The 20,971-nt window shown below is 48.0% G+C and overlaps 5 protein-coding genes across 5 annotated transcripts; 2 read left to right on the top strand and 3 right to left on the bottom strand.

Annotated features, from left to right (window-relative positions):
• Positions 1-759: 759 nt before the first annotated feature.
• On the bottom strand, positions 760-1,101 carry ALT_9622 (uncharacterized protein; the record flags this gene model as incomplete). Its single annotated transcript, XM_033563880.2, has 1 exon — positions 760-1,101. One exon carries the CDS (start codon positions 1,099-1,101, stop codon positions 760-762), a length of 342 nt encoding a protein of 113 aa, XP_033419771.2.
• Positions 1,102-1,202: 101 nt separating this feature from the next.
• On the top strand, positions 1,203-6,897 carry ALT_9621 (delta(8)-fatty-acid desaturase; the record flags this gene model as incomplete). The annotated part of the gene is made up of 4 exons (XM_089600653.1): positions 1,203-1,270; positions 1,350-1,844; positions 1,901-4,131; positions 5,351-6,897. The coding sequence occupies 4 exons, from the start codon at positions 1,203-1,205 to the stop codon at positions 6,895-6,897; spliced, it is 4,341 nt and encodes a 1,446-aa protein (XP_089455150.1).
• Positions 6,898-10,126: 3,229 nt separating this feature from the next.
• ALT_9620 (SDR family oxidoreductase) lies at positions 10,127-11,429 on the top strand (the record flags this gene model as incomplete). Its single annotated transcript, XM_033563884.2, has 2 exons — positions 10,127-10,157; positions 10,204-11,429. 2 exons carry the CDS (start codon positions 10,127-10,129, stop codon positions 11,427-11,429), a joined length of 1,257 nt encoding a protein of 418 aa, XP_033419775.2.
• A 228-nt stretch (positions 11,430-11,657) lies between these two features.
• On the bottom strand, positions 11,658-12,800 carry ALT_9619 (DUF3129 domain-containing protein; the record flags this gene model as incomplete). Its single annotated transcript, XM_033563885.2, has 6 exons — positions 11,658-11,936; positions 11,989-12,161; positions 12,211-12,258; positions 12,307-12,369; positions 12,421-12,630; positions 12,686-12,800. 6 exons carry the CDS (start codon positions 12,798-12,800, stop codon positions 11,658-11,660), a joined length of 888 nt encoding a protein of 295 aa, XP_033419776.2.
• A 4,362-nt stretch (positions 12,801-17,162) lies between these two features.
• Positions 17,163-18,161, bottom strand: ALT_9618 (endo-1,4-beta-xylanase; the record flags this gene model as incomplete). The annotated part of the gene is made up of 1 exon (XM_033564687.2): positions 17,163-18,161. The coding sequence occupies one exon, from the start codon at positions 18,159-18,161 to the stop codon at positions 17,163-17,165; it is 999 nt and encodes a 332-aa protein (XP_033420578.2).
• Positions 18,162-20,971: the final 2,810 nt, after the last annotated feature.

Genomic DNA, 20,971 nt, shown 5'->3' with positions numbered 1-20,971 from the left:
GAAAAGAGGAGCTAATTATAGCCCTATTATTAACACTATCCCAGTTATGAGGTGGGGTAATCCTGAGGAGATTGCAGAGGCATGCGTGTTTCTGGCTGGTGAAAAGGCGAGTTTGATCACGGGTGCAGACCTGGTGGTGGATGGTGGAAAGAAAGTGTCCACCTGGGTGGATTAGTTATATGATACATCTATTCCATCAAATCCAGCATCATGCCCAAGCAGGAACCGGTGTATGCGCAGTATTAACGGGGGTAGAAGGGCTCCAAGTATGCTCCCTAAGCAGCTCCTTAAGTGTGCCTTTCTGCTTTTTTAACTGCTTAAGATTATGACGGTTTTTGGGACGGAATCAGTAGGTCGGCCACATGCACGCTTTAAAAGGAGAGAAATAACCAATCTACACGGCTTACAGGACAGTATTTTTATAGTCATTATGTCTGCTTCAATCCGCCAGTCCAGTAGTAAGATCCTCCACAATCTCCTCAGGCGCGCTCAGATACCGCGCTGTCGTCCTCATGCCGTACCAGTCGAATCATATTGCTGGGTCTGACCTTGTGATGTTAATGGTATAAGTATTGAGAAAGCGAACAGATGATCGTACGTAGCCATCCTCGTTTCTCGGAGCTTGTCTGGCAGGATGGCGGGAACGTGAGCTATCCGAGACATGTATCAAAACTGTAAAGAAGGACAGGTAGTAATTACTACACATCAATTTACCATCTTGGGTAGACAAGCAGAATTGTCAAGAAACGGGATAGTTGATCACTCATCCCATTCCTCAACTTCCTCATCGTCGTCATCCTCGCTACCCACATCAAATGTGAACGAGAAGTCTCCATAGCTTTCCTGCTCTAATTCGTCGCAACTCATTGCCCTCAGGATGTTGATTGCTGGAGAGCTAATCACCTCGATGTCCCCGTCTGCAGTCGGCTCCTCGTCCTCTTCATCCTCATCGGCGCCAAACGTATTCGGCCCTCGGGGACCCCGACGTACCGCCGTGTCAAACTCAGCCCCGCGGGTGAATCGTGGCCGCTCAAGTCCAAGATACTCAATACCGATAACGGAAATTTTGGAGGCCTTGATATAGTTGTCCTTCTCGGTCATATGCTCAAGGCCCGCTTGGGCCTTCGAAACCGGGGCGGAAGGTGAAGTTCGACATCGTTAGGCCGGGTTCGCTGGAGGCATTAAAGGAGCGACTGGACTTGATGGAGCGCGATGGTGGAAGATATGATATCCTGCATCTTGACTTGCATGGGATCGTCAAGAATGACAAGTTCGTTCCGCAATTTTTAGCCTTCGCTTCTTTTCCCCCCTTTACCCCCTCTTGATGCTAAATCATGGCTCCTTCATAGAGCGTACGCCCAGTTCGTCAAGCGCTCCGCGGGTCAACACAACGTCTCAGCCCAAGACCATGCAGCGCTACTTGGCTCCCACGGAGTGCAAACTGTTGTCCTCAACGCCTGCCAATCAGTGGTCGAAGGGCACGGCTCGGCGGCCAATCTTGCCAAGGCCTTAATCCAGCACGGGGTCAAGACGGCCGTGGCCATGGCTTACAAAGTCATCGACCATACTGCCAAGGTTTTTATTCGTTCCTTCTACGAGCAATTATTATGCCGGAAAATGTCTCCTTTCCTCGCTATGCGAGCTGCGAGGCAGTGCCTGGTCAGCAATCGGACCAGACGAACCAGGTACCAGACCAAAATTTCAGTCGACGACTACCTCGTCCCTTCTATATACGTTCACCAGGATTATGCCTCCATCTACATGGATGCGGTCGACCTGGTGACAATGAAACATAGCCCTTCTCCTAGCTCACCTGTCGATGAGGCTGGAGAAGATCTCGACGTGTCCCTGGTTGGAAGGGAATGTGATCTGCTGATGCTTGAAACGGCCCTGTTACTAGATTCTTGCGTCTGGGCATCCAAGGACCGCCCGGTATCGGCAAGACCGCTTTGTCCGAAAGTGCTGCCTTGTGGTGGAAATCTACCCATCTCATTGACAAGTTCATCAAGATTGATCTTGACGTTCTGAGCCCTGACTCCTCCCTTGCTGAGGTATTGAATCATGAACTCCAGCTGGGCTTACCAGTTACTGGAAAGACAACAGGCGGGGGAGATGCAAACACAGTGTCCAGGATCGCGCGCAGCCTGCGCCGTACCATGAAACGCTCAGGGAGGCTGCTTATACTTTTCGATGGCGCGGAATCAAGCAGCCCACACAAAATCTCAGATAACGACATGGAGTTTCTTAATAAGTTCTTATCAGCCTTCCAGAAGGCCCAGGACATTACGGCGGGAAACGCCTACGGAAGATTTGCGCTCGTTACGGCAAGGCAATTGGCCCGCTTACCCACATTGGAAGGAGACGGGCAGGGACTCGTCCATACTCTGCTGCCTTTGGACAGTTCGCACGCCTTAGCTCTGAGCACTTCCATCCTTGAAAAGGCCGGAAAGCTTCCACAGGCCAAAGACTGGGAGAGTCTTATTGTCACTGAGCATTTTGGAAACCTTGCGCAAGGTAATCCCCTCGCTGTGAGACTGAGTGTAGGTGCATACTGCTCTCAAGAACTCGGCCTTCACGGGTATTTCCAAACTCTCTTCATGGGCTCCCATATGTCATTTGAGAAACTACCCCGTGAGCTGACCGGTCATCCGGCCTTTAAAGACGTTAAGAGACACTTCGAGTCACCAAATGGGTTTTGTACCAAAGCCCGTAGATTGTTTTTCCCTTTCTGGACATCTTTTCCTTTCAGCACCCTAGCCGATTACTTGGGCCGTACGTACAAGACCATTAGCTCAGGACAGCTGAAGACTGCTGCGAGGGATGTTCTCCAGCCGTTCATTGACGAGGGACTCGCCACGGTCGGAAAAAGTATCATGGATAATAGTGAGTTCGAGCTGGATGACGAGGACGAATACGTCACTCTACATCCACTAGTCGTACTGGGTGTGAGAGAGAAAGCGACAAAGGATCACTTTGGTACCTTGGAGATGTCGGTAAGTAATATGCCGGCTCTGTTCAGTGCCCGAATCAAACAGTGGCCATTACGCGAGCTTTATTGGAAGAGGGAATGGGACCGTCCTCGTGCAGCATGTCAACGGGAATTTTACAATTTTCTAGGGACGACATATATGACACTTATATTTGGTTCCAATCCTGCAAGTTTCCATGAGCTCCTACACCTCATGCATATGACGGTCAAGGGGCTCTATTTTGATAGGAGCCGGCGGCCGCTGATGGCGGAAATCTGGAAATTTGCTCTTCAATGGATTGGCGAGCTAGAAGACCAGTACCAGCGGCTTAGTGGTGCAGGATGGAGAAAGAAGTTCGAGTTGTTGGTCCTAGTGGATATAAGCAGAATTATATTCTGCATGTCTCTTTTCGACTACTACTCGCAACACGAAGAAGGAGAGGCACAGAAGTACAAAGGGCTGATGATGTCGATATACAGCCGCAGGACTCGTCTAGTGGGATACGACCCAATAAAAGACGCCGTAGGGCCACAGCTGGAAATTCTGGCGTCGTCGAAGGCTGCGCCGGATCCTTCAAAAAACATGAGCGCCGGCCAGCTGCGAGAGAAGGCTGCAGCCCGAAGGGCTTTTTATCATGCGATCGAGGCCAAAGGCTTCGACATCAGTGGGTTTGATTCCGCAGGATCTTCTATGGACGGCGGGATGCTGCCTGAGGGAAACGCCTTGTTAGGGCAAGATAAGGACGTCTTGGAGACTGTGCTTCTGGCCAAGCGCAAAATGCAAAGTCGGTTCCCTGAACGTCCTGACATTGACGGAGCGAGGAATCTCCTCTACAAGGTCCTCGAAGATGACTTGTTTATCGGCGCTACGCCAGCGAGCCGGGCAGCCATCCACCGCACCCTGTCGGAAGTTGTAGAAGAGGGGGCGGCAAAGTATTATGAGCGTAGGGAATGGGAGGGGCAGAAGACAGGTGAGACTCATATGGGTTTACTGACAGGGAAGGATGAGTCGGAGCAAGCAATCCCCACCAGCCGAACACAGGCAATCCCTGCCAGAAAAGTAACGACGACGCCGGTATGGACGTTGCGTAGTGTTATAGACTTTATATATCAATCCCTCGGCAAATATCTCAATTATATAGTTCAGATCAAGAAACTCCTAGGTACGTAAGCCAATGGGGATCTCTCTCTTTCCGCTAGCACATGCTTTAAAGACGACCGAGAAGACTGTCGAAAAGACTGAAAGCGAAATACCCAAATGGCTAATACAGAAACAAGAAATGATGATGGCACCTATAACATGCTTCACGGTGGCCCCCCACCAAACCATCTCCGAAATCTCGGCAGTGAGCGAAATCCACATGAACATGGCTCAGCAACTCCCAGCCCTAAACGACTTTGGCGGCTGTGATAAGATCGCAAAGCTGGCAGTAAGAGAAGAAACTGGATGCTTTCAAAGCTAAGCTGACAATACACCGCAGGGACTATTTATCTTCAGGCGTAGGCGGAGCCATTCTGAATACTGCGACATATATATATATATATCTTTTGAATAGGGCGTCCATCGGTGCCACCCTCCCGGCGGCCTCAATATACGCCAATTTTGCATATGTCAGCCGCCTGGTGGATCTGTTGCACCATAGATTTGACAACAGGATGCTATGCATGATAATGCATGCCGAACCCAGCGATTCCTGTCACAGACTCACAATAGGCGTCCTAGAAACTTTCATGTACACCAAGCCCACTTGCGCAGTCCCACCACTGAATCCTGTTATTTACCAGGAACAAGCATTACTCCACTAGTGTATCGCTAATGATTTAGTTGTAAGATAATATCAAAACACATGAGTCATGAGTCATAACAGGTACAGTTGTCCACTCACTAGGATTAACCTCGGAAGCCTGAATAACTAGTACCATACCATATCGTACGATACACTAATACTTGAGTGGGGCGACACTATTTATGGCGAGAAATTTGCTGTTCTAGGTCTGATAAATCAGCATAATTAATGTCTTAACTATCTCTTGTTCTGTCGTCGTGGTGATTAGAGAATTATGTCCCACACGTGACCCTGTAGGCTGACGAGTTTCCTAGTGGTAATGGACGAACAAACAACACCATCATACGACCTACATGCGAGTACCTCATTCCTTTCCGTCTAATGCTATGCGTCCATCGTCATCATCTGTCCGGGATTGAAGACAATCTATAGCTCCTTCGCTGCAGGTACCATTGGCCTACGGCGCCGGCCATGTCACGCAAAAATCGAGTATGGGCGCGGAGAGAAATCGAGGGATTGATAGCAGATGGCCATAAGATCATAATATTGGGTGATCAGGTGCTCAAGGTCGACTCGTGGCTACCATATCATCCAGGTGGCAATAAATCCATATTACACATGGTTGGCCGGGATGCAACGGACGAAATAACAGCATTGCACTCAAAGGAAGCACAGACACATATGCAAAAGTATGTGGTAGGAAGAATACACGGAAAATGGCAAAATTTCTTGCCTCCGATACAGGGAGGAACGTTCAGAACCCTGGTCTCGAAGGACGTCGACGACGAAGCGGTGTCTGCCGAAGAAGATGTCAGCTCATCTGGACAATCGACACCACCATCAACAGTCTTCGATCCCGAAGACACAGGAGACCAAGTTCGTCTGAGGCGTGCAAAGAACGATACACCCATTTCTCGAGCTTCATCATTGTCCCCATCAGAGCCGGAGCTGGGGAAATTCAAACCTGCAGAAGCATCAATTGCCCACGCGATATCATCTGATCTCTCAAAATATCCTCGTCTGGATAAGAGGTCCCAAGACGAGGTCGCCTCAAAGTACCGCCAGCTCGATGAAACGCTGCAATCCGAAGGTCTTTACGATTGTCCATATACCTCATACGCTGTTGAATTTCTCCGATACTTGGTTCTTTTCGTCCTCTTCTTGACATGTCTTCACTACTCCTATTACGCTCTTTCGGGCCTTTTTCTTGGGCTACTCTGGCACCTGCTTGCATTCACCGTCCACGACGCCGGTCATCTAAGCATAACCCATGGATTCCACACGGACAGCTGCATCGGGATTTTCATCGCAGATTTCCTCGGTGGTCTTTCAGTCGGTTGGTGGAAGCGAAACCACAACGTGCATCACATAGTTACCAACTCGCCCGAGCACGATCCGGACATCCAGCACATGCCATTTTTCGCCATCTCCTCTCGATTCTTTAATTCTCTGCACTCGAGCTACTACGACCGCGATATGAACCTCGACGCTGCAGCACGGTTCTTCATCAAGTATCAGCATTACCTCTACTATCCCGTACTATTATTCGGTCGTTTCAACCTGTACCGCCTAGCATGGTCATACCTCCTCGATCCGGCACAGGCGCCCCGGAAAGGCGCAGCATGGTGGCACCGCTACCTTGAAATGGCGGGCCAGGTTTTCTTCTGGTACTGGTACGGCTACCGGACGGTATACCTCTCGATCCCGACGTGGTCGGCCCGCATCATATTTCTCTTCATCTCGCATATGGTCACCGCCCCGTTGCACGTACAACTCACACTCAGTCACTTCGCCATGTCCAGCGCCGATCTGGGCGTTGATGAGTCATTTGCTCAGAAGATGGTGCGGACGACCATGGACGTCGATTGCCCGCCGTGGCTGGACTTTGTGCACGGCGGCCTCAATTTCCAAGTCGTGCACCATCTGTTCCCTCGCCTCCCGAGGCATAACTTGCGCCGGGCGCAGCCGTATGTGAAGGAATTCTGCCGCGACGTTGGAATTCCCTACGTCATATTTGGTTTTACGCGGGGAAACAAGGAAGTCATTAGCAGACTGGGCGAGGTTGCCGAACAATTAAGCGTGTTGGAGGAATGCAGAAAGGTTGCTGCGAAGGATTTGATTGAGGGTCGCCATGGTCACTGATCAGGTTTTCTCTTTTCTCATCTCTCATAGATGTAACTATCAATGTTTCATGTTGCTAATAAGAAAAATACAAACGGCTGCAGTTATATCGTTCCAAGTTCCATCGTTTGGCCACGCTTTGCTCCATCTCATAAGGCACCAGATCCCGAGCCAGTTGAGCAACCGTCTCCAACTTCTTCTGTAATGTCTTCTTCTTTAATTCCTTCCCAGTGAGCAACCCTGCGTGCATGTCGTTGGTTCTTTGAAAGTAATTCTCGGGTTCTTTGAAGTAGTTTTCTACAGCCACTCTCAGGAGAGATGGACCGGCATCGCTCATTTTGTGGAAAAGCCTCATCATCAAGCCATACTTCTTGATGCGTCGTACGTCTGTCAATTGACACCACCAGTGTGGCCAGAAGTATGCATACATTTTATTGATCTTTTACTAGTCGACCTGTTCAAGGTCAGCGGCAGCGACTATGTGCAAGTCTTCGGGGGTCATTACAGTATGAACTAGTATACTTTCCACAGTCTAGCTGCAATGGTATTGAGATGTTGAATTTCGCCATACTGCGAAACCTTGACCTAGTGCCTTGTGAAATACGCATACCGATATCGAGCTTGCTTCGCAGAGAGGTAGATCCTCGACGGACCGGCCATTTCGGCCATTGGACTGGAATATAGCGCATATTATCGGCAGATCAATAACCCTCATTCATTAGACAATTTTGTCATATAATTAAGTGAATCAAACAGCGTTCCGGCCTTCTGTCCGTAACCCGAATGCTGCCCACGTCATCCAGAGGCTGCCTAGCGAGGACGGGGTATTAGTACTCGCACTCACGTCTATTATACCTGTACATATACATCCACAAGCTGTAGCATAATTTTGCAATGTTTGGAAAAAATCTGTTCGGCTTAGAGACTCTCTTTCTTCAGATAGGACATGGTGGCCATCCTCATCAACACATATCATCCCCTCTTACAACGATCGTCCGGGTAGTCTATACCTTATTGAACCACCTGACTTGGATAATAGCATCGGCTAAAAGTCGACGACAATCACGCATCCGAGTGGTCTGTGTCTCTGACACTCACTCCCAGCGTTGCGACATCCCATATGGCGACCTTCTGATCCATGCTGGAGACTTATCCCTCCACGGAAGCGCAGTCGAGATCCAGGAAGCCATTAACTGGCTGAAATCACTACCGCATCCCCACAAGGTTGTCATATGCGGTAATAGTGATCGATTTTTCGATGTCAATTCTCGGTTAGCCGACGACGCGGTGACAACATCCTCAGTTAACAGCCACATTCAGGAAAGGGACTCTCCGCAACAGAGTCCTGGCACAGCCTTCGACTGGGGCAACATACATTATCTTCAGCAAACCTCAGTGTCTCTAAGTTTTCCTGGCGCTTCCTCTGGTGTTCGACGGCAGATAAATATTTATGGGGCCCCGCAAGTCCCTATTTGTGGCGGCCCCGAAAATGCATTCCAATACCCAGTCGATCACAATCCGTGGTCTGGCAACATCCCTGCATCTACTGATATCCTGGTGACACACACCCCGCCAAAGTTCCACTTGGACTGGTACCACGACTCGCCGGAGGGTTGCCCCTTTTTACTTCAAGAATTGTGGAAGGTTCGTCCGTTACTACATGTGTGTGGGCATGTGCATACATCATATGGGTTAGAGCGAATTCATTGGGACAGCGCTCAGAGGTGGTGGGAGAGGTACTGCTTGGGGTTTTCGAAGTTGTCCAGCACTGGATTGGGGCTCTTTGGCCGTGCAGATTTCCTTCAAGCAAGACTGTGGTGGGATGCTGCAATGGTTTTGTTGTCGGCAATGTCTACCGTTTTGAGGGAAATGATCGGTCTGCGTTATGGTGAGAGATCATCTACTCTCATGGTCAATGCTGCTTGCATGAGCGAAGATGACTTAACATTATCAAAGGAGCCTGTTGTTGTGTACCTATAGCAGGCAGAAGAGGAAAAGCCAGTTGATAGGCTAATCGCCCTTGTTTCATAAGTATGAATTGAGTCTCAAGCTCGGATTGTATTCGTTGAAACCCAAGGTCATCCATGGTATCGACCAAGCAAAGGAGACTTGATCACAATTATTCTTCATTTATTTTTTTTCTAGTTGATGGTCAGCCCAGCACACAGACCTTATCCCTGTCGGGATCAACCAGGGCGAGTCAGCAAGTTCCTTCCTCACCAATACAAACGATGCATATTGTAAAAGGGCTTCAGACTTCGGTGTAGCTGGCCAGGATACTTCCACCTGGGAGTGCCTCAATCGCCCCAGTTCTCCCCAGCAAAGGGATGAAAAATTGGGATTCATTGTCTGTTGTAAGGACTTTGTCAGCTGGTGCGCCTTGACCCATATCTAGCCATATATAGACCTTTTTCCCCGTATAGTTATCTCCATGAGTCTGTCAATGCTATTGTTCTCTGGGCAGGAAGATCAGGGACTTTGTATCTAGTAATTCTAGGATTTAGTGTGACTTGTTACCCCTTTTGAAAGCAGTTGAGCACGTTAGGCAAACAGAACAAGCGGAGAGAACCTTGGAGACAGGGATACAGCTAGTTGAGTCCACACCATGTAACCTTCCCCTCATGTGCTCGGCATCTTATTGGCATTGTTCTGAATGGCGTAATCTGCGAGTACGCAAGCATCAATCTGAAATGGAGCCTCCACCTGTATATATTGCAAGTGCCTAGTGTAACAACCGTGGGCGTTTTGTTTCGGGACTCGGGGAGATTTAACCATGAAGAGAAGGTCGCAGTCATTTCCCTTGGCCTTTAGGCCTGCCTGCCAGGCCACAGTAACCTCCAGAGGAGTAAACTTAAGAGATATTCATACCATATTTGCCGATTTTGTGCCCCGTGGATGGGGCCAAATTCTGAAATCTACTGGCATCTGTTCCACCGATTCTGGAGATACTCCATGCAGAGACTGGCATACGGGCCAATAATGACTACTCTAGCTACTGTGCTCAATTACTCCATTTTTGGTGGTAAGAGTGAGTTATAACTGACCCAATGATTGTGGTCATAGAAATGCCGCTGTTTTTCATGTCGTTTGGTGATATCATACTTTGTCATGACCATATCCTTGTTTGCTAAATCAAATAAGACATGCATATAAAGACTTACCCTATCCATGCTTATGCCATTAATCTCTCTCATCAATTTGTGGAATGATAAACAATTGATTATACCTCTCCTCTATTGTTTCCTTGAATATGCCATCCGCAATTGTTACTGGTGCAACTGGTAAGTGTGCCTATATCATCCGATAACGTCTGCTAATATTCTTTAGGCATCACGGGGAATGCTATTGTGCGTCTTTTATGCGAAGACCCTCGATTTGAAAAGATCTATTCCCTCTCTCGCAGAAACCTTGGAGGGGAAAATGCAAAGATTCAACATGCCACCGTCGACCTCTGTGGCTCAGCCGAGGACATGGCCAGGAACCTCAAAGACATCTCCGCCGAGTACGTCTTTTTCTGCGCCTACCTGCCACAAGATGATCCAGCGGAATTGTCGCGCGTGAACGGCCTGATGTTGTCAAACTTTATCCAGGCATTGCAAATCAATGGTGCTATCAAGAAGTTGAAGCGCTTTGTTCTGACTTGTGGCTTCAAACATTATGGTGTCCATCTGGGTAATTGCAAGCAGCCACTCATTGAGGATGATCCTCTGATTGAGGGCAACCAGGGTGGCCCCACCTGGCCCCCGAACTTCTACTATGAACAGCAGCGGATCCTCAAAGAGGCTGCCGCACGAGGCCAGTGGGAATGGATCGTCACGCTCCCACAAGACGTCCTCGGCTATGCGCGGGGCAACTTCATGAACGAAGCCACCGCACTGGGTCTCTACTGCGCCGTCAGCAAGGCCCTCCCAGGCTCCGAACTACCTTTCCCTGGGTGCAAAGCCAACTACTTTGCCTTTAACTGCTGGACGTCGGCGAACCTGCACGCCAAGTTCTGTCTCTGGGCGGCAACTGCCCCCAACGCAGGCAACAACATCTTCAACGTGATGAACGGCGATACGGAGTCCTTCCAGAATCTGTGGCCCCGGCTGGCTGCGCGCTTTGGCTGTAAGGTTCCCAACCCGATGTTCCCTCATGGAGGGACCCCGGATACCCAGGGGTTCGGTAAATACGAGGCAACGACTGTGCGGAAGCCGAACCGACACCCGCTTGCTGTACACGCGGACAAGATCGGCGTCCCAGCCGATGACACTCCCAGCTTGTTCCTGCAGGTCGATCCGGAGAAATGGGCCAGGCGCAAGGATGTGAATGAGGCATGGGCTAAACTGCGCGATAAATACAATCTCGACCAAAGTGGATGGGACAGGGCCACGTGGGACTTCCTCACCTTTGCGCTGGGAAGAGACTGGAGCTGTGTTGCGACAATGAGCAAGGCAAGGCGGTTGGGCTGGAATGGCTATGCTGATACTTGGGAGGAGCTGGAGAATACCTTCAGGGTTCTCGAGGAGGAGGGTATTTTGCCTCCTGTGGACAAGCTGAGAGCGGACTTCTAAGGAGCCATGTTCAACAGAGTAGCTTTGCAGGCAGCGGAAACTCATCTTCTGGTAGTTTGTATAGCAGTTGCTTGGCTGTAAGAACCTCCAGGCTATTTGATTAAACGTTCGTTTCTATTAATTATACAACCACAGTGTACGTAATTAGAAGCTAAAAAAAAACACGGTATATCAAACCATAGACGCGACATGGCAAATACAAGGGGAATTGTCTACATTTACCACCTCTCACATCGTAAATGCAGCAGAGCCGCCAAATGGTCCGGAGATGGCAGTGTTCCGAACACGTACAATGCAAACATTCTTGGCCGCGCCAACTGTTCCAGTGCATTTCATCCCTTTAGGCACCTGGACTTTGACCTCGTAGTCCATAGTGCTGGACGTCGAGAACCCGGCCACACCAGGGATGTTCTGAATCACTTTGGCCGACACGAACGCCTTTGCATCGGTTCCTCCGCTGGACGGATCAATGTCGGCTGTGAGGGGTCCAGCGCCGTCTTGGTTTACCTAGAGTATCCAAGTCAATATCGGTCCATTTATTCCTGGAGTGTCCTTCTACCTGGTGATAAATAACTGTGACAACACCATCTGCAGATGCGGTAGGCAGACCCGTGCTGGAACCTTTGCCAGAGTATAGCTGAATACCATTCTCCTTGGTGCCCTGGGTTGTCATTGCACCGGACTTCAGACCTGGCACAATACTGAGGGCATCATCAACCGCGGACTGGGCGCCTGTTGTCCTTATCAGCCTCGGTCTCTCGAATGTAATGGAGGTCCTTACTCTTAATAGTCCCACCCAACGGGGTCTTGTCTGCGATATCTTGGACGCCTACACAACGTCAGTTCTGCTTCGTTTGGTTATATAGTGAATACATACCATTAAGAATAGTTCCACCGGCATTAGTGATGACACTCGCCGCATCGTTGATTAGTTGTCGACCTGAGAACATATTAGCCTCTTTGATGCTGCAATTGGAACGCAATCACGTACGCCTCTCTGAGGGGGGAACCCGACCCCTCTTTTCCGTCGCAGTGCCCATGAACTTGTTAATGACTGTGGCCGCATACACCGGACCAGAGCCCATAGTACGGCCCAAAGGCGAAGCCTTGATACCTCCCATTTCCTGGTCTCGGATGATGGCCGTGTCCTTTTGTCCGCCGCATGCCGCAGACGGGCAATCCCGTGGTATTCCATCAATGACTAAACACGATTAATATGACAAGCCATAGTGGCCCCGGAAGAAGGATGAGCTCACTCGTTAAGCCAGGCATATCGACGCCATTGGCGCCTTTGATACGCGTCACCAGGCCATGAGCACTAACCTGGCTCACAAGAAGTGCTGTCACAGTGAGGACGTTTTTAATCAACATGTTGATGAAGTGAGATGGACAGAGTAGTGAAAGCTCTTTGACCAAAGTATGATTGCTGGGGTGCTTGACTTGATACTTGAAAGAGCAGGATACCAGACGCCCTTATATACACTCATCCTTACCGGGTCATCCCCTTTCTCTCATGCCCATGAGGCATTAGAGGTCTACCAAATCCACAACACTGTGCGAGAAAGCTGTTGCTAGTAAAACATGAAACACACCCATGTGATGCGGCCAGCTCCGATTTCCTTGTGCATATCCATAAACCACATATAGATGGTTTTGGTAGACTTTTCTCTCGTTAAGCGAGGGCAGCGAAGGTTTGATCGACGGAAAAACCAGGCTAGATCATCATGAGTACAACTCCTGGTTTCATGAACGACAAGAGTCCAATGAAATTGTCAGATCAAACAAGCCAGGTTCTTCAACTTGTTTTAGAGTGAGACTCGGGTAAGGGTCCATTAGGTAAAATGCAGGGGACCCACAGTTTGCCGGAGATCTAGGACAAGTCTCCAGGATTCAACATATCTTGAGCTTTGGATGACATCTATCAGTGCTTCAAAGGATGTAGGTAGTCGTTGTTAGTGTCCTTGTGTTAGAATGTAAGTAGTCACGAAGCCTCCTTGACTAGTAGCATCCCAGCAACACACTGTATACCTCCAGGAATTTATTTTTGCCGTTCATCTACTCTGCGATAAAGAATCTTTTCCAGGAGATGCCCAGTGGGAATCTACAAGGGTCTGCCCATAAAGTTTGTTAGCTTTCTGACCATGTTTTGGACTTCTCAAAAGTCCCGTTTTCGACTTGCTTGGTGGAGGGACCTATACTTAATAGGGTAATACATACACACTCCCCTGTTCGGTATTCTAAAATTAGTAGCCGTAGGGTAGTATTAGATGTGGGGAGACCAGCAAAATGGCGGTTCGCGTATGGCCAGCCTTATGACTGAAACATCTGTCGATTGTCGATGTGGAACTGTAAGCTCGGCTGTTGTAGTCCGCACTCGGGACGATCCATGTGATTGCCAAGTCGGTACAGATACTTCGCTTAGGACGGTTGATCGGGATCTGAAACACCAGCCAGCTTGAAGTGGAGCCCTTAAGGAGATCATCAATTGCGAACAGGTGTTTCTCTCTGGGTGTTGGCTTCTGATACTATCATCGCCTCGAGTCTGGGCCCTAGATAAGGGAGCAACTGGCCACTTTATTCTCAGTAGCAGGCAACCACCGACACACCTTGTTTACTTGCTTCGGTTTATCCATTCCCACTAAGTGCAGTTTATACTCCACCACTCTGGGCAAATCGCAATCTTTAGACATGCACGCTAATTTGCCTAGCAAGACGACCATTTGGGCTCGTCTTCACGGACACAGATCCATATGTGACAATGGCATACACTTCCGGTTGTCCCCTGAGATCTGCTACCTGTAGATAAGCCCTGCAAAGGTTCATCCAGCACCCGACAAGACAATCCATCCTTAATTCCGGTTCCGTGAAATGACTGTCTGAGGTCAGGAGTCAATTTGCGAAATAATGGAGAGAAAGTGTATGCGTTGTTAAAAAGCGTCAGGAACTGAAACCCACAAATTCGGCTTTAGGGTCGCATACAAGCACCAAATCAGACCAGATCAAGGTTGGTTCCGATTTCTAAAATTTGAACTCGAAATCGCAGCGGTTCGGTGCCAACTGGTTTTGAACTCGCCCGAAGTCAGACCAAATGCAACTCTACTAAAGCCCTAGTTTCTAATCTTTATTATTACAGAAACCAGCCAGGTTCTAGATACAATAATACTATATAAGCTCAGAAGTTATCCTATCTCTACTTAGTTAGCTAAGCCTTTAATAATAATATACATCTGTAAGTAGAGTGGCATAACCGACCCGCAAAAATCGAACCCAACCCTCACCAAACTTGCAGCGGTTCGATTCAGTTCCTAGATTGCAAACCTGCACTTAGTTAGGGGGGGTTCTGGGTCAGATCCAGGGGGTCTTTGTTAGTGACTAAGATACTATATATATGGAGGCTAGGCATGATTGACCAAGGGGTCAATCATAGTAGGTCTTTTGCCTCAGTTGGATACCATGTGGCCTAGCGCAGGTGCCTAACAGTCTTTGATTGAACTGCAAAAAACCATTTTGCTTAGTGATCACTAATTTCTAGGATTTCCATAGAAATATTAATATCACTAGATAGCCTAGTATCTAGTCTATCTAAATAGAAAATATTAATTCAAAAGATCTAGTGGTTGGTGAGATATAGGGGAATAATCATTTTTGTTATGGGTTGGTATAACAGTGGTGTGGATATATAAATATAAGGGTACTAAGGTCTGATACTCACCATAGTTAGAATATATTTTTAACCACCACCTATTCAAACCTATAGATATTGAATTAATATTTCTAATATAGATTAAAATAGCTATAATTACTATATATTTCATATAAAAACTATAATATTATATAAGCCTATCTAATAGGCTTAAAGTATAGGCCTAAGGTAGGAGAAATTAAATTCTAAAAACCATTAAAATTTTTGTTATTGCCTAGGCATACCGCTGGCCTAGATAGGTTAGTAGGTACCTAGCTATACCTAGCTAGGCCTAGTGGCGGGTTTTTGCGGTGAAACTGCAACTAAATTGCATCGGATTCGATTTGGATTCGATTTCTAAAATTTCAACTCAAAATTGCATCAGTTCGGTTCTAACTAAGGTTGGACTCGCCCGAACTCGCACCAAATGCAACTCTACTGCTACCTGTGATTTTAATATAGTAGTACTATGCCTGTAAAGCCTCTGTGTCTTCTAGTTTTATGGATTATATAGGCACAGGGTACTATAGTACTGAAGAGAGTCAGAAGCTAATTTATAAACTTGATCGCGTGGTTGTCTTGGGAAAGTTCTTTGGTTTGGTAGGAGAGACATCCAGAAATATTCTGCAACAGCTTATCTAACTATACTTATTATCACTACCTAGCAGGCCTGTGATTTACAGCCTCCCAGTAAGTAATTCTAGGTCATACTTTTTAGGATTTGCATTATAGCAACCGGGCATTACTCTATTGAATTACTTTCTTAGTCTTTTCCTGTACAGGCCGTAAAGGACACAGCGATGACCACGCTTCAGAATGTGCAACGCAAAGATGACCTTGCCCCTGGATTCCTCAGACGTTTTGGCCTCGTGCCTTGATCCGTTGGAGCCTCTGAGCACGGAATGTTTATTGTGCTATGTTGACCGTCCTTACATTACGAGAATCCAGCTAAGTTGGGATAACATTCAAGACTCGCGTACCTCAGTATGTTGTTTGGGCTATCATGACCAGAAAGCTTGACGTCTCCATGAGAGTGAACCATGGTCATTGAAACAGCAAATAGTCCCATCGGGTGAACGTCCAAAATCGAGCAAGATCCGATCAGACGGGAAAGAAAATCAAACTCAGAAGAAGATCAATGTTGCTAGTTGATAGTTTTTGACAGTGACAGTCGCGTCTGAGTTCTTGGGGTCATTGACAGACTCCTTGAACTAGGTTTTAGTGAAAATGCGTCGCTTCCGCAAGTGAGAATAGCCTACATCTTTTTCCAGGTTTTCTTGCTAATGACAATAAAGCTCATTCTGGTCGGTGATCAGTCAAGGGGGAAGGCCACCCTACTCAAAGCACTGGCTGGGCTGTCCTTCCCAATAGCTAGCGACCTCTGCACCCGGTTTGGGACTTAGATTGTACTTCGTCGGTCGAGCTCCGAGGATGCAGCAAGATAGAGCTTTCCGGGCTGGAGCAGCGGCGTCTCAGCGTAGTCGAGTACCTGACCTTTTTCACAATAGGAACAAACGTAACTTCAAATGTTTTCTGACGAAGGTAGATCCCACAAGGTACCAGACGGCCCAGGGCCGTGTCATTATTCGAAATCTGATTGACAGTTATATAACCGACAGACCAACAATCATACCCCAAACTCTACTGTGTGAGGGTGAATATCTATAACAACCTCAGCAATTACTCTACTTGAGTAAGGTGTTTACCGATCCTGATATTTTGCAGAACGACTTTACCGGCCAGTCTGAGACCTGGAGCAAAAGGGACCATGATCCAATTGGGGTATTCAAAAAGCAAAAAGAGGGAGCGGCATTTATGGAGAACAGATTGATGTGCTAGTCTTCTATTCATAAACCAATAATTAAACTAAGACGGCCCGATGGCTAGACTTGGAGTTGCAAATATGATGCACAACTCTTAGGAGCTGTGAGAACATAGAAAAACAAAATCAGACTATCCACAGTGATATTTTTATAAACGCGCAGCTAACTTTCTGGAGCTGTTGGCCCGGTTGTACGCACAGTTGTGGATGGCCCATCTCATCCAGCACCCTAATTGCCATTCACGAAGCTTTGCAATGCAGCGTGGGTCGCGTAGTATGCACCTTTGGGGCGGTAGCACTCGTCGAACATCAATGGCTTCGCGCCGTCTATCCAGGTGTAGGCGTGCTTATCCGTAAATCCCCAGAAGGTAATATCCGTGATTCCTGCGTGTAGACCCTCGCTGACAAGGTCGCCGTAAATCTCGGTCTGAAGGGTGGCGTTAAGCGTGTGGACATCCATTTCTGCAATCGTCGTTTCCAGCCCGAGCGCCTTGAAGCGATTAAACATCTCCGTGATCACCCCCGGTGGAACAGGGACCCCCTCAGTGACGTGCATCTGCAGGGCAACTCCGTCAATCGGAACACCATCTGCAACGAGTCCAGAGACCAAATCGTAAAGTTCCTGGCGCTTTCCTGGATATGCTTCGACCTGATTCTCGTTGAGAAACAGCCTGGCGTCCTGGTTTGCTGCCCTCGCAATGCGGAAGGCATCTGCAACGTAGCCCGAGCCGAGTACGTCAAGGAAAATATTAGACTGCAGGCCACCACCCAGCGTTTCGAGTGCTTCAGTAACGACATCCCACCTATCTACCTTGCCGTTATAACGCTGCATGATCGCTTCGAAATGGGCCGCCATTGCAGCACGGAACTCCGTGGGGTCAGTAATGTTGAGCAAGTAGTCGGGATTGCAGCAGGATGAGATTAGGCCGTGTCCCTTGACCACCATGTCATGGTCTTCAGCGAACGCAACGAGGCGGTCGATCTTCGACCAGTCGTAGTAGTCTTCGGTCGGGTGAATAAACTTCCACTTCATCTCATTTTCGGGGGAGAGGCTGTTAAACTGCTGGGCCAAAACAGTCGCAAAATGGGCTTCATCGAGATAGCTAGGGTTAATAGCGCCGGAGCCGATAAGAATGTCCTTTTTGGCCGCCTCCTGCCTCAGGGTAGTGAGTGCGCTGGTTCCTTGGATGCCAACGAGAAGGCCGATGATGAGTCGCGCGGTCTTCATGGTTTTGACAGGGAATATGTTTTCTTACTCTCTGGTACTGAATGTTAATAATTTCGTGTCCTCTTTGGCGGCTTTATACAGACATCCTTGGACAATAATCGTTGACGTCAAGTGACGCTCGGTCAGAGCTGGGTGCGATAATAGCACTATAGTCCCAGTATCGATACGAATACGACGAGCACAGCCCTGGTTCGAGAGGCCGCATGTTTTTGTCTGCAGTCCAACAAAAAAAAAAAAAGGAAGGAAAAAAAAAGGCCGAATTCAGAGGATTCCCCCGCAATTTCCCCGAAGTGCACCTTTCTTCTCAGGAGTACTGTCATTGTACTTCGAAGGTGAACACATGCCCTAATTTTTCTATGGTATACTTGAATAACTTCGAACAGTATTTATGAACATAACTGCTGTTTATCGCTCCAAGCCTGTATGAATTCGTGGATGACCCGCTCAACTTACTTTACATAAGTTTGTGACATTGTACTGAGATCCCAGCAGGTATACCGAATTTCAGTTCTGGAACAGCAGTCACCCGGGGAAACTAGGCAGACCTTTATTTCGTATTTGAAGATCGACACCAGGTGGATTAGGTCTATGAATTCACCCGAATACGATTTGCGGCGAGGTGGAAACGATATGGGGGCCCACTTGATAATAGCTCGATGAATTCATCAATGAAACCCTAGCAGCTGTCCAGGGGTACGCGGCCAATTGGTATGCCGAGCACTTCATGTTCCAACATAGTTTTGAATATCTTGCAAATCCTCCAGTTCAGAAAGTTCAACGTAGCCAAGAAGTTCCCACTGGGAGCCGTGTATTTTGATCCTGTTATTTGCTGCTGCTGGACCTGAAGGTGGGCTACGTGGCCAGGGGGATAATACGCTCGATGCAATGCAAAAATGTACCGGGGAGGCGCAAGAGAATTACCAGATTCAGCGGCAGTGCCTACTAAAGTCGATGAGGAACAAGTTGCGTGCGGTAAATAAAAGAAGAGGACATGGTCGGGGTGTTTCCAGTTTGTTCTTGTCGATCCCCGGACATGCTTCGGGATACGCGGATGCCGCTTCGCTGCCACCACAATGGAACTGCAATATCTTCAGCGATTGGTATAGATTTTACAGTTAATTAATAGACAGCCTTTCCTTCATTCGGTCCAGCCCTATTAGTCATGTATAAGTCATCGTTCACACAATAACTACTCCGAATGCCAAACTTTTCCTACATCATTATTGCGACCTCCATGTATCCACAGGTATCATAGTCTCACAGTTCTGTTCCTTGAACAGTAGGCTACCCAAGACATTCGCTACACAATGATTCTCTTAGATACTTGTAGAGCTCACATATAAACTGTACATATACTTCGTATTTGCGTAAATAAATGCAGAGTCCGTCGATGGCTGGGAATAACATGGAGCCACTGGGTCTCGCCGGGAGAAAGCCATGACACTGTAGTTCTACGTTCAGGGGGAATTTCGGCCGCACGCTCAGAGACCTCTCCGGAATGGATATTCAAGTCAATGTACTGGAGTCCAGCAACAAGGTCAGATGGCTGTCGCCTATAGCCCGCTCTGCGAATCCGCACTACCTCTGCTGAGGTATCTTTCTACCGTCCACAACGTATGAGCAGCACTGACTGGGCTTTGGGAGAAATCTAGGTGTCCTATCAGTGTCGCACAGATTATCAAGTCAATATCCAGCCAGATCGTATTCTGAACGATGGTAAGTGAAGGTTACACTGCCCTTATTGCGGCAACCTACGTAGATTGCCGTAGTTCCCTTTGCCATGCCGGACTAGTGTTCCTCAAATACGGGTCCGACATGTCAAGTGCACTAATTTAGGATTTCTTTATGGAGATGTGAATAGGAACTGAGATGTTGGACCTTTATTTAATCTGCTTGATTTTCTTCAGTGGTCCCATGTTTAAAGTCTCGAAATCGACCACGACAGCTTTCCTACTCTCGACGTGGAGTGTTACGGACGACGTGTATTGGCAACATGTTGTGGGAATCACGCTGCATAGTAAAATGGTCTTCTCCTTGAAACCCCATCTATGCAAGTAGGACCCAGGAAACATACTTTTATGTGCATGTTTTGATATAGATTACTGCTTGCCCCATTGGGCCTACAGCGTGGATTGTTTTCTGGTGTTCCTTTTTGGTGAAAGGTCACAAGAAGCGACTCCTTTTCTCCTCTGCTTCTTGGCCCAACCTCTTGCAGAGCGATCGCAACTGTGTCTCGCACGCCGCGGAGCAGGCCAGGAGAACAGAACTCTTCTGGAATCGCACAGCACTACCTTGAAATGAATTCCCCTTCAGGAGGTCGTGCAGGATTTCCACATTGAATAGCAGCACTGCAAGCTCGCCTACTAGGGTTCCGAATGACTTCCTTGCTGACCTCACAGAGTCTATGTACTTTTTCGAGGTGGTGATCACACTGGCAATTAGAGGCGGAAGGCCCACCAGGCCAGCAGATAGGCATAAAAGGTCCATTGCCAATGTGTCGGCGACTTTGCGAAAAGTAATGGCATTCTTTTGCGAATAGAAGTCAAAGAATAAATTTAAGGCCCATGCAACAGGCAGTGCAGTGCCTAATGCAACGCAGCCATGCCTGTATCCAAATTCGGATAGAGCGTTCAGCGATACAGGAATAATAATGTTCCAAGTCATCCAAGATTATCTTTTAGTACAGTACGGCGGACTATTTTTACAAATGGACTTTTGGATTTTTTATAATGATTATGTCTCACCACTCCAGTCCTTTGTATGGTCGCACCCACCGCACTGATATCATGTACCGCACAGCATCAATATTA

The sequence above is a fragment of the Aspergillus lentulus genome (genome assembly GCF_001445615.1).
Source record: "Aspergillus lentulus DNA, contig: Alt17, strain: IFM 54703, whole genome shotgun sequence".
NCBI classification, from domain to species: Eukaryota; Fungi; Ascomycota; class Eurotiomycetes; order Eurotiales; family Aspergillaceae; genus Aspergillus; species Aspergillus lentulus.
Note: the sequence above shows the minus strand (reverse complement) of the source record. Positions and strands in the feature narration are given on the sequence as shown.